This window comes from Prionailurus viverrinus, chromosome D3 (genome assembly GCF_022837055.1).
Source record: "Prionailurus viverrinus isolate Anna chromosome D3, UM_Priviv_1.0, whole genome shotgun sequence".
NCBI lineage: Eukaryota > Metazoa > Chordata > Mammalia > Carnivora > Felidae > Prionailurus > Prionailurus viverrinus.
Window position 1 is genome coordinate 6,712,765 of NC_062572.1, and position 12,937 is coordinate 6,725,701.

General features: G+C 57.6%; 1 protein-coding gene across 2 annotated transcripts; it reads left to right on the forward strand.

Annotated features, from left to right (window-relative positions):
• Positions 1–356: 356 nt before the first annotated feature.
• On the forward strand, positions 357–10,818 carry CDK2AP1 (cyclin dependent kinase 2 associated protein 1). 2 transcript variants are annotated; one of them, XM_047828650.1, is made up of 4 exons: positions 357–716; positions 5,248–5,345; positions 6,851–6,977; positions 10,054–10,818. In XM_047828650.1, exons 1-4 carry the CDS (start codon positions 662–664, stop codon positions 10,119–10,121), a joined length of 348 nt encoding a protein of 115 aa, XP_047684606.1. In that variant the 5' UTR covers positions 357–661; the 3' UTR covers positions 10,122–10,818. The 2 variants fall into 2 exon arrangements, with proteins under 2 accessions (XP_047684606.1, XP_047684607.1); XM_047828651.1 differs by lacking the exon at positions 357–716 and adding an exon at positions 4,363–4,842.
• The last annotated feature ends 2,119 nt before the right edge of the window (positions 10,819–12,937 follow it).

The window sequence follows — 12,937 nt, forward strand, 5'->3', positions numbered from 1 at the left end:
GAATGATCTACGTGCTTAAAAATACCACTCGCCACCATTTTCTCCAGGTAATTTTCCATCCCTGCCCCCACAGTCAAGGGGGAAAAAAGTAATTCTGAAATCCTACCTCGCTATTTAAAAAAAAAAAAAAAAAAGAAAGAAAGAAAGGAAGAAAGAAAGAAATGAAGCAGTAAAATAGCGAATATCCAGGCACAAGGAGAGCCTCGAAGAAGAAAGGGACCCACGCGGGCCTCGGGCGCCGCCGGGACCCAGCCCCCCAAACTTTGCCAAGTTGCGGGCGCCGAGCGCGGCCGGAGGCGCGGGGCGCGGCCGCGGGCGGAGCCGCCCCCTGACGCCGGGCCGCGGCGCGCCGGGCCGCCCCCTCCCGGCCCGGGCCGGCCCCGCTGGCTCCGCTCAAAGTTTGCGGCCGCCCCTGCGCCCGCCCGCCCGATGTATGGGTGATATACTGCAGCGGGTGTCAGGGTGAGGGACGGCCATATTTGCCGGTGCGGCCCGAGCCGTCAACAACAAAAAGTGCGCGGGAGCTCGGCGGGCGCACGGACGGGCGCTCGGACGCCGGGCCCGCCTCGCCGCCGCCCGGCCTCGCCGCCGCCGCCGCCGCCGCCGCCGCCCTCGCGGGCCTGGCCCCGCGGCGCCCCGGCGCGCCCCGCCGCTCGGGGGGATGTCTTACAAACCGAACTTGGCCGCGCACATGCCCGCCGCCTCCCTCAACGCCGGTGAGTGAGTGCGCCCCGCGGGCCGCGCGCGCCGCGCCCCAAGTGCCGCCAAGTTGGGGGCCGGCGCGCCCGGCCCCGGCCCCGGCTCCCGGGGGCCCGCGGTGGCCGGGGGCGCCGGGCACCGGGTCCCGGCCCGGGGCAGCGCGGCCGCCGCCGCCATGATTCCGGCGCCCGAGCCGCCAAAGTTCGCGGGGGCGCCCCGCGCCGCGGCGGGAATCGGCCGGGTCGGGGCCGGGGGCGCGGGCGGCCGCCGCGGTCCCCCCCACGCCGGCGGCCGAGGGATCGCGGGGAGCGCGGCGGGCGAGGGCGGGGGAGGCTTTTCTCTGCTCCTTTTTCCTCCGGCTTTTGGGCGGCTCGGCGAGGGCCCCTGCCGGCGGGAGTCGGGAGCGGCCGGGCCACGCCGGGAGCGGGGCGCGGGGCGCGGGGCGCGGGGCCCGGGGCCCGGGCCGCCCTTGCGGAGCGGGGGCGCGGGCACGGGCTGGGGGCCCGGGGGCCCGGGCTGCAGGGGTGCACGAGGGCAAGGCCCAGCCACGCGTGGGCCGGGCGGGGGCGACCCGCGTGCCAGGTGCAGGCGCCCCTTAGGGCGCGGGGCCGCTGGGGTCACCGGCGGTGCAGGGGACTCGATCGTCAGGGGGCGGAGGGGGGCTCGGCCGGGCGCGCCGGAGCAGGGGTACCCGGAACGCGGCACGCCGGAGGTCCTCTTAGGCGTGCGCGGAGTGACAGAAGTTGGGAGACTGGGGGTTCCCGAGTGCCTGCGGGCGGTGGGTGGGAGCGGCGTTTCAGCGCAGACCCCGCATCTCGGAGCCCCCAAGTCTGGGCTTGGAAGGCCCCTTCTGCGGAAGCCAGGGAATGGGCTGGGGGCGTCCTCTGTCTTCCTCGGGGGCTGGACCTGGGTGATCCCAGAAAACTCCTCCAGAAGTTGTCAGGAGCTTTAGGCTGTGCCCAGGGGCTTGCCCCAGGGATCAAGGGAGACCCGGGGTGGGAGGGAAGAAAATTGTGAGTTAGGGTGTGACCGGCTTTTTCCCGGTGCCTGGGTCTTTCTCCTTTAGACGCTTGGTTGGAAATAGACTTCCAAAAAAGCAGGCGCGCTGGAGGGGGGAGGGGGCAGAGGCCTTGTGGGGGAGGGGATTGGCCTTGCTGGTCAGAAATGCCACGTTGGCAGTTGGCTGCAAGTTTTGGGCCTTGTCTCCAAACGATGACTCCATCACTCCAAAAATCTGAAGAGGAACCCAGAAAAGCCATATATATATGTATATGTATTTTAACTTACGGGACACTGATTGGGGGGTTGGAAAGGGTTAAGATTTCAGGGTTCGGTTGGGGGCATAGTTGAATTGATTACGTTTGGTTACTGAGTCCCAAGAGCAAACAGCCACTATTTTCTCAAACGTTCTCACCACCGTTGGGGTCTGCAGACCTTACAAAGACAGGCTTTGTGGCCCAGGTAGGATTTTTCCCGGACTCCCGCGTCTGTCTCTGGGGTGGGCTGCCTGGAAGGTCTTGCTGCCAGCCTGGACACGCTGGAAAACTCAGGCCTGCCCTAGTATAGTTGAGGCAGGTGCCTTAAACGGGGACTTTTGGGGGTTGGGGTCAAGTGACAGGGGCACCCACTCAGGACCCCTGAAGCCCTGTTCTGGGCTGGCCGGCACCTGTGCACAGGTTTTCTTCTATGGTGAATTCCAGGAGGACTGCTGAGGTCCCCAGATAATCTGGTGTTTTCGTGGCGGGCTGCGCCCTTCCCCATGGACCCTTTAGAAAGCCCCAATCTCCCCCTGCCATTTGCATCCAAGATGGACTCTCCGCCGCCGCTCCTCCGGCTTCCTTGTCATCATCCCTCACGCCCTCCAGCCCTGCCTCCTCGCGGGTTGCCAAGCCGCGGCCTGGCCGGTGGTGGCAGTGGCGGAGTTAGACAAAGCCCCCGCCTCCCCGCCGGAGAGCACATCCCCCCCCCTCCCCAGGCGCCCCAAGTGGCGGGAAGGCCGCCAGCTCCCCAGGCCCAGGCTGCTCTTTGTCTGGCGTGGGGGCGGGGAGCTGCGCCTGGCCCCAGGAGCTGCTGGCCTCTGCCAGTCCCTCCCTCGGCTCCGGGCCCTCCCTGGTCCCCGCACACTGCGCGCATTGTCTGTGATGCTCAGAGACAGCCGTGCTCACGCCCAGTCTGGTTTTCTCCCTGGCCTCCTGCAGCCCGGTGCACCGGCCCTCCCTGCCTCTGCAGGAGTTGAACTCAGGGCCCTTCTGCCAACTCTCTCCAGGACCACAGAAGCCCCCCCCCCCCCCCCCCCCCCACCGCTGCCCCTGCCTTCAACACCGAGTAAGGGACTGGCATTGGCACAGAATCGCGGTCATGTACCGCGTCACCTGACGATGGGAGAGGCAAGCCCAGAGCAGTTGTCCGACCTTCCCACCCCCCAGCCCCAACTGGGTGATTTCTCCTCCTTCTCCCTTAGCCCCCCGAGACTTAACCCTAGCCCCGTGGAAGAGTGGGATCTAGAGCCTTTAGACCTTCTATTGGGAACCATTGCCTCAAACAGAGTGAGAAACTGAGGCCCAGAGAGCGAAGGCCCTAGTCCAAGGTCACACAGCCAGGAGTGGCATAGCCAGGCCGGTTCCTGGTCCGGGCCCTTGTCAGTAGGAGAGAGGATGGGCCAGGGAGGGAGACAGGAGCAACAAGAGGTGAGGGCAAAGGGTGGTGCAGAGGGTGCACACCTGAGTCCCCTCACCTCCTGCCAGGGAATGGAATCTTCTAGACACTTGAGGTGCTGTGTGGTGATACATAACCCCGTGCGCCCTGGCATTTATCATTCTGGCCTTCCAGAGAGGGGCGATGTCTTGTAGTGGTCAGGACTGGAACCCGGGTCCGGGGCTGCAAAGACCACACTCACTGCCCACGTCAGAGGGTTCAGGAAGTTGGGGTTTGGCTGACGTGGTGAGGGTGTTGCCTTGGATGGAGCTCACGGACGTGCTGGTGGTGCACCCCCGTCCTGAGCGCTGCATGCCTGTAGAACAGGTGTATTATCATCCCCACTCCAGAGGCATGGCGACTGAGGCTAGGAGTGGCCCAGTGATGTGCCCACTTAGCAGCTTAGAGGTGGCAGAATCCGTGTTTCCCGACTGGGCATCCCACATTTGAGCCTAAACCTGGGTCCCGGGGTGTGAGGAGGTGGTGAAATCCAGGGCAGGCCTGAGAGCGAGAAAGACATCTTGGGTCCAGAGCCGTCCCTGGCTACTGGAGGGAGGGACGGGTGTCAGGGGGCTAGCCTCCTCTGTGCCGTGTGGCTCAAGGGAACACCTCCCCGCTCTGGACCATTTGTCTCTCTACCCTGAGGGGCTCCAGGGCCCCCTTCGGGCCCCTTCCACTCCATCAGCCTGCGCCCCTGAGCTTCCTTCCTCCCCTTCCCTCCCCTGCTCACACCAGATGAGCAGCTGGTCGGTTTGGCCAGCCTGGCACCAGCTGTCCATCCCCGGGGCCAAGTCTGCGTAGTCCGCCGTGTGCGCGAGAGACCGTTCGGCTCTGGGGGCGGCAGGCAGAGGGGGAGCTGCTCCTCGACTGGGCGTGGAGGCAGGCGGGCGGCTGCCGAGGAGGGCTAGGTAAATTCTCCATGGTTACCGCTGTTTGTAATTCTGCAGGACATCCTCTACCCGCTAATGGCCACTTGGACGCCATTATGGGTCTGCATGCTGCCAGTTACTGAGCCGGAGCCGGAAAATTCCCTGCTGATGACTCCCCACCCCCCATCCAGGAGACTCCATTCTTAGCTGGGTCCTGTCCCCACGTGGTCCCTCCCAGATGAGGGACGGTGTCTCCGAGTGTTGCAGTCCATAAGTGGGGCCCTCTCCCTCCCCTCTTTGGATGTGAGCCATCCGGGGCGTAGAATCAGACTGTCAAGAGTCCTGTCCCCACTTTGGGGAGGGAGCCACGGGGGCTCAGCGAGAGCGAGAGGCTTCTGAGGACACACAGAGAGGCTGTGATAAACTCCGGAGTCCTGACTCGGTGTCCGTCGAACCCGGCCCCAGCCAGGGTTGCGTCTCAGATCCTCTAAACCCTCCCTCTGTCTTCCTTACCATGCGTCCAGCGGAGATTTGGGCACTCGGGAAGCTTTAGCCCGATGTGGACCAGCCTCCGGAGCAGGTGCGCTCTTGCGGCAGTGATGTGGCTCTAGGTCATCGACCTCTGGGGAGCAGGACCCAGGGAAAAGGGACTAGCGAGGATTAGGCTGAGAATGGCAGCGGGTTTCATCTTGGCCACCGAGCCTGACTGCACGGACGGGAGGTTGTTCTGCGGTCGATGAGCGACGTCTGCCCTGGTGGCGAGTACGAGGAGCAGTGAGCTGTTAGCTGCCTTCCGCCATTCATCTGGGCTGTGTTGGCCATCGCCAAACCAGAGGACGGGAGCGGGGTCTCTGGCCCGTCCTTCGAAGACAAAGGACCGCTGTTGGTGGCCTGGGTCCTGGGGAGGGGGACTGTTGCAAGACCCAGAGTCTTTGCTTTGGGTGCGACTCCACGATTCCCGAACTCTCCTCTCCTCCCCCCACAGCTGGGAGCGTGCACCCGCCCTCCACCAGTATGGCGACGTCCTCGCAGTACCGCCAGCTGCTGAGCGACTACGGGCCACCGTCTTTAGGCTACACTCAGGTATGGCAGTGGGGGGACGCCTGGCAGGAGTGCTTCTGGCCTGGCCACTGAGGGGACATGCTTCCCACCGTCCAGGGCAGGGGAGCTGGTGGGACAGATGAAGGAGTAAAAATGATGTAAGGGAGCAGTCGTCTGAGCTTCCTGGCTGGGTGTGTCAGCGGAGGAGCGGCGGGGTGGGGCGGTTCACGGGGCACCGAGAGATGGGGGGCGGTGGGGCGGTTCATGGGGGCACCGAGAGATGGGGGATGGGGGAGCCCAAGGAAAGGCTGGAAGCCCTGAGCGCCGCTGTTCCGTTGGTGCCACCACCCATGTGTATCCCTGGGCGGGGGGGGTCTCTGATCCTGGTTCTTGGGGAAGTAAGTAAGCCTGACCTGGGCTCTGGATCCGAGCCTGGACAGAGGGGAGGAGACCCTGTGGCCCCTCACTCCCCACAAGGTCACGGCCCCAGCAAAGATAGAGGACAGGGCCGATATCCTCCTGGAGCCCAATGCACTTCAGCGGGGGCTGGTGGCCCCTGAGCCAGGCCATTTGGGTTTCCACCTGATTCTGCCACTTCCAAGACTGACCCCTGCTTGGTGACCTCGCGGAGATGCGGTTCCTCGCCATTGAGTGGGGTCGATGCTGGCACTGGCCTCACTGCCTGTTGTTGCTCGTGGAGGGACCTGGCCAGGCCGTGGCCGCGGTAGGGTTCTCTGCCGGAACGTGTCTGCGTTCTGAGGTCGCCGTGGAGGCCGCCCCTGGGACAGGCTGGTGGCCGGTCATGCCCCACCAGGCCGTGCTGTCCCAGGAGCAGAAGCGGGTGTGGCGCCACCGCAGGAAGAAGTGGTGGCAGCGTGTGGAGGGCGCTGAGGAGCTGGGCAAGGACAGGAGGAAGGCCCTGGAGGCCAGGAGGCAGAGGCAGCAGAGGAGGAGGGAGGAGCAGGCAAGGGCCTTGTGGCAGGGGGTGGGGGGGGAGGGGAGACTCGTGGGGACCCCCTCCTCACTCCTTGCGGTGCTTGCTGGGGCGGTGGGTGGGGTCTGGAGAAAAGGGTTTTGTGGGGTGGGCCCTGACGGGGGTGGGGGGGGTGGCAGAGGATAGGTGAACTGAAACACGTTCTGGATTCTGTCCAAATGGTCTTTGGTAGTTATGTGTAGACCTGCTGACCCCGAGGTGTGGCCCCCGTCTCATGCACTTGCTCTGGACTGTCATCCCCTAGGATGTTCTGGCGTGTCCACCTGGGTCCCGGGAAATTCCCGGTAGACCCTTTCTTGCCGAGAAAACCAGTCCTCCTTTTCCTCATTTGAGATGATAAAAGTTTTCTGGAGGCCGCTAGTGGTTTCCTCGAGTGTAGGAGGACAGCAGAGAGGCCCGGCAGTCTGGTCTGTGGTCGTCCCTCAGGCTGGACCCTCTGGGTCGGCCTCTCGCTGCCCTGCTCTCGCTGCGGCTGGCCTGTGGTGGGGTCCTGACCGTGGCCTTGGGGTCAGGTTAGGGTTCGGTCCAGCTAAACTTCTCCTTCTCATTCCAGGGAACTGGGAACAGCCAGGTGCCCCAAAGCAAATATGCTGAGCTGCTGGCCATCATCGAGGAGCTGGGGAAAGAGATCAGACCCACCTATGCGGGGAGTAAGAGTGCCATGGAGAGACTAAAACGAGGTAAGTCGTGGGTCCCCGACTCCTTGGACCTCCCTGCTGGGTGCTAACTGCTGTGAAACATTTTCTGGGAGGAGAGTCCCCTACGCCCCAGGGGCTCCCTGGGCTCCCAGTGTGTTAATCTGATATGTTGACAGCAGGCAGGGGCAGTGGGGGGGGCGGGTGTGTGGGATGTTGACCATCCTTTGGATCTGATGGGAAGGCCTGGCGCGTCTCGGGGGAGGGTCCTCGTGCTTTAAACAAGGAATCTTTTTTTTTTTTTTAATTTTGTTTTTTTTTTTTGAATGTTTATTTATTTTTGAGAGAGGATGAGTGGGGGAGGAACAGAGAGACAGGGAGACACAGAATCCGAAGCAGGCTCCAGGATCTGAGCTGTCAGCACAGAGCCCGAGCGGGGCTCGAACTCCCGAACCGTGAGATCATGACCTGAGCCGAAGTCGGTCACTCAACCGACTGAGGCACCCAGGTGCCCCAAATTAAAAAAATTTTTTAAAGGTGGCTCAGTTGGTTAAGCGTCTGGTCGTGATCTCACGGTTTGGGAGTTCAAGCTCTGCATCGGGCTCTCTGCTCAGAGCCCACTTTGGGTCCTCTGTTCCCCTCTCTCTCTGCCCCTCTGCTCTACTCCCCTCTCTCTCAAAAACAAACAAACATTTAAAAAACAAAAAAAAAAGAATCACTTAATAGACTGAGTCACCCAGGTCCTCCCACCCCCAGCTTTCAATCTGTTTAAATCCCATTTAAATGTAAAGTATGTTCCAAGTATGCTGTTATTAATACTAGCGAAGGCATCAAATTTTGTTACTGATTCTCTCCCTAAAACAGCTATACAGGTATCCTTAACATAACTGCCCCTGTGTTTCCATGTTGGTTACTTGTTTGTACAGGATAATTGCTTACACGGGTTCAGGAGTGTCTGGATTTAAGTTACATGTCTCTGAGTTTCCAAGCAGGTTGAGAACTGCTAGATGACGTTAGAGACTTCTTGTTAGAAAATCTGTACATAATACTAATCCCAGGCACCCCTAAACAAGGAATCTTTATAGCCCAGATCCTGCAGCTTTGTCTAATGTTGGCTGACACCGGTCCCGGGAGCTGTAGGAGGTCAGACGCACGGGTCTCCCTCCTCTGGGGGAGCTGGTGACCAGGAGTCATGAGGTCCCGGGTCCTGTGCTGCCCTCTGCTGTCAGATCTTTGGAGCAGAGCCCAGTGGGGTGCATGGGTCCGTCCTGGTCTGGGCAGACGAGAGCGACAACACTGCGAAATTCTTCTGTGACTGAAGAGGGAGGGAGGGCGGGAGCATGAGGTCACAGAAAACAAGTGACTCCCGTGAAGATGTGACTGCCCGAGCAGGTGAGATAGGTTGTCCCCTCGCTACGTGAGTCGGGCGGAGGGGAGAAGAGGATTTCTGTTTTAGAAGGTGGCAGTTCAGAGCAGCAGTGGCCTAGGTGCGGATTTAATTTCAGAAGGGATGTGGGGTTTCTGAAGGTTGGAGAGGCAAGTTCGGAGAGAAATGAGAGGAACGTTCTGTGGTTGTAAGTGTGGGGCATGAGAAGGGGCTGCCGTGGGGGCGGTGACTCGGCAGCGATGGGCACGGCCGGCTGAGGACGGGCGCCTGCCCACAGCAGTGGGCTTCACCGCCCTTGATGAAGCCTTTGTGGAGGGACCGGCCGACTGGGTGGTGAACGGGCACCGGCGTGCGGAAGGGGAGCTGGCAGTAAGAGGCTGGACCTGGAGAGGACTTGGGGAGTGGTGGGATTGACCTGACCTAAGCTGGGGGTGAGGTGGGCATCGCTCTGCGTCTGGGCTGCTATTTGGAGTCAGGAGAAGCAAAACAGTCCTGGCACCTGGCGTGCTGGTTCCCTGAGTGGAAATCCCTGGGAAGATGCTGGACGCCAGAGTCAAACAGGCGATCTGCAGTCACCCAAAAGACCTGTTGGTTCAAGTCAACATATAGATAAGCCTGGTGACCCCTCCAGGGCATGTCTTGCGTGAGCACCTGTGAGCACCATTGGCTAGCCAAGTTTATGTCATAACGAGGTTGAAGAAGGGTCATAAAAGGTGCAAGGGAGTCAGGAGCACTGGTGATCGGTCAGCAAACTGTAGCCAATAGGCCAAGAATGGTTTTTAGTTTCTAATGGTGAAAAATGATTTTGTGACACGTGAAAAGTATCTGAAATTCACACTTCGGCGTCCATAAATAAAGGTTTATTGGAATATGGCCACACCCATTGCTTGTATAATGGCTGCTTTCTCTGTCGATACAGTGGCAGAGTTGAGTAGTTGTGACAGAGACCGTGTGGCCTGCAAAGTCGGGAGATATTTACCGTCTGGCCCTTTCCAAGAGAAGGTCTTCTGAAGCTCAGAGATAAGATTTGTGACACGTGGGACGCCTACGTGACTTGGGGGACGTCATTCACAGCGCCCTCCGGCAGTCGTCTCTCAGGAGGAATAGATTCTTGGCGTCTATTAAAATGAGATCAGTATCTCACGGAGTTCAGTAAAGGCTAAACCGAACAAACCCCAACAACCAAACCATAACCACCAGAGCAGAGAGAGAAGAGATGCACAGGGGCGTAATAGGGCAGAAGATGCGCACCAGGCGCCCCGGCGGGCGGACGTCACGGTGGACCAAGGTTGAACAAAAATGAGCAGTCTTGCGTTCTAACTGTGCAGGCTGGACATTGGACAAGTCCCTTCTAGAGGTTAGAATGTGAAGAAGCCAGAGAAAAATAAGGATTTGAAGTCACAGACTCTCCAAAGTGGGTCAGGTTTAGTGAAAGCGGGGGACACGTTTACTCCAGTCATCTGACGGTATGACATGAAGAGAGCTTGCTGGTTGCCCCCTTGTGTGCAGGAAGGGATTGTCAGGGAGCCAGGAAGAGGAGTTTGGCCAGGAGAGAAGGCCTTCCAGGAGGGGATGGGATGCTAGCGCCTTTCCAAACCGCGGGAATCCTGGGGTGGCTTGGATGCAGGGCCCCAGTTCCCTTCCAGGGTGAGGGTGTTTCAGCTGGGTTGTGAAGGGCCCTCTCTTCTGGAGTGGGTCCTGCCGCATGATTCTCAGCCTCTGCTTCTCTCCCAGGCATCATTCATGCCAGAGGACTGGTTCGAGAGTGCTTGGCTGAAACGGAGCGGAATGCCAGATCCTAGCTGCCTGTTTGCGTGGAAGGTTTTCCGTCTTCTTCCAAGAAGAGAAGTTATAGCTCAACTCCCACGTTCAGATGAAACTCTTGTTTTCAAAATGGTAACAGTTCGGTTTCTCCTTCCCGTGTCCCTGCCATGGTTCATGAGGCTCTAAGATTGAGAAATATTTTGCCGTTGATTAGGATTTACATTTTAAATAGTTAGGAATTACCCAGGTTTTTTTTTTCTTTTTTTTTTAAACATTGATTTAGAAGATGCACGGAAAAGATACCTATCTCACAGCAAAGATACCAGTGTCTCCCTTTTGTCTTCCCTTTTGAATACCGTTATGTTACCCAGATTGTTCTTCGTTCCTTTTCATAAGCTAATACAACAACTCCAGGGTTTTGTTTCTAGTGCATACGTTTGCCACATGGTGTGGATTCTGCTTAATGTAACTTCTTTTGTGCTTAAGCATTTGCCTGCATGACTATTAGTGCTTTGAGGTCAAATTTAAAAATGCACAAGTTATAAATACAGAAGAAAGAGCAACCTACCAACCCTAACAAGAACCCCCGAAAATATTCCTACTAAGACTGTGTGTGGATTTCAGTTCTGCCTTTCGTGTAAGTTGATCCAAACATCTGGAAGGAAATGATTAAAACTGTTTGCATCTTTGTATGTATTTATTACTTGATGTAATAAAGCTTATTTTCATTAACAATTTGTGTGAAGGTGTGGGTTCCTTGAATTCTTAAGTGCTATCTTAAAAAACATCTCAGTGAGAGTGGCAGATACCTGTCACAGTGTTTTTCCACCTGGCCCAGAAACATCTTGTGTGACGATGCTGTTAACACCACGGGCCAAGGAAGGAATGTGTTTGCTTAAGTCAGAAGGTAGGGGTCAAAAGTAGCATCACAGCGCGTCTTCACTGCAGCTGAGTTAAACGCGTGCCGGGGATGAACACAAGACATCAGTGGAACCGGTGTTACTGACTCTGCCCACTGCCTCGCTCGCGATGAGGCCATTCTCTGATGATCCTGTGAGCGTTTCCGGGGTGCTAAATAAAGGAATCTGTTTTTCAGGGGCGCCTGGGTGGCTCAGTCGGTTGAGCGTCCAACTTCAGCTCAGGTCATGATCTCTTTGAGTTTGAGCCCCACGTCGGGCTCTGTGCTGACGGCCCAGAGCCTGGAGCCTGCTTCAGATTCTGTGTCTCCCTGTCTCTCTGCCCCTCCCTTGCTCACGCCCTGTCTCTCTCAAAAAAATAAAACCTTAAAAAAAAAAAAAAAGGAATCTGGTTTTCATATAATGCAGCCGCTAAACGCAAGCTAGCTCGCTCTGGCGCTTGCCGAAGAATGGCCTGCTCTGTGCTGGGGAAAACCAGGTCGCGCCGGATGTGTTGAGAATCTGGTGGTCTCCAGCAGTGCCTTCCGAAGGAATTTTGCGGTAATTTTTACTACGTTCCGTAGGCACTAATCCCGTGTAATGAGGATTCACTGGGGTGAGGGGGAGACAGACAAATGAGGGACAGGGGCAGTTTTGCAGGCATAAGGCAAGGTCCCAGCCTTGTCCGTTCTAAAAGCCGCCAAGAGCAGGTTCTAGGGAGCGGGCTTATCTACCTCTCTTTCATGCACGTGACGGCAAGTCCTGGAAGGTACGAGAAAGGAGACAGACTGAAGCCTCTGTCTCTCCTGTCTACGGCTCCCCATTTCCCTTCCCACCATTACCGGCTTGTCGTGTGCCATTGCAGGTACCTGGCCGCCTTCTGAACGGGGAAGGGCCCTGGATGCCGCTTGAATTTCCAAACCAGGTCACTCCAAGGTGAGAAGAGCCCCACCTGGCTGCCTTAAAGGTAAATTTATTTGGATCCGTGCACTAGGCGTGCCGTCTGTGCCTGCGGAATGGGCTGGTTTTGACTGCAGACCGCGACATGGGCCTTCTCGCCTCATGGCTTCTTTCCTCTACTTGTGTTACGCGTGAACTCCAGATGTGTTCTGACAAGCCAAGCTACTACTCATGCCTAAAAACCCCAAACAGTTGTAGGGTCAAATGCAGCTTGAGTGATCGGTGTTGCACAAATTCGCAAACAAATCAGGTTCTGGGCCTTCATCTCGTAAATCAACTTATAAGTCAACTCCTAGGGAATGTCGGGTATATATATATTTTTTTCTTTTTAAGTAAGTTCTAAACCCCACGTGGGGCTCGAACTCACAACCCTCAAGCATCGTGTGCTCTGCTGACTGAGCCAGCCAGGTGCCCCCATTGTGTGTATTTTGACATCAGAGAGGATATTTGGCAACATACAGTCTATTAAGTTAATGGGGTAAATGGGCAAGTAACTTACTGACGTGTACATCTTTCTCCACGTGGTCTTCTCTCATTCTCTTAGCCTGACGTTAAGCTAAGGGATGTCAAGTGTCACCTAGCCATGACCTCCCAGTGGATGAACGGTGGCACTAAATGCCATCAATGTTTGGCTCAATTCCACAGTTCCCCCCTGCCCCCAAAATGGACCTTCCTTATTAATGTTTTCTTTTTTGATAATAAAACAAGATACACAAATGTGTAGCTTAAAAAGATACAGTGACATCCTTCTAACTACCGCCAGCCATCCGACACCCCTCTGAGTGTCACCTCGTGGTGACCCCCTTCCTCCCCACAAAAAGTAGCTGCTGTCCTTTTATAGTAATGACTTCGGTGTGTCTCTTTATAGTTTTATTCTCAAAATGTGCATCTCTAGGGCGCCTGGGTGGCTCAGCCAGTTGAGCGTCTGACTTTGGCTTAGGTCATGATCTCGCATTTCAAGAATTTGAGCCCCGTGTTGGGCGCCTCGTTGACAGCAA

Coding starts and splice junctions, on each gene's coding strand:
- CDK2AP1 (XM_047828650.1), top strand. CDS start 662: ATGTCTTACAAACCGAACTTGGCCGCGCACATGCCCGCCGCCTCCCTC. Junction 717..5,247: donor CGCCGCCTCCCTCAACGCCG/GTGAGTGAGTGC, acceptor CTCCCCCCACAG/CTGGGAGCGTGCACCCGCCC. Junction 5,346..6,850: donor CGTCTTTAGGCTACACTCAG/GTATGGCAGTGG, acceptor TTCTCATTCCAG/GGAACTGGGAACAGCCAGGT.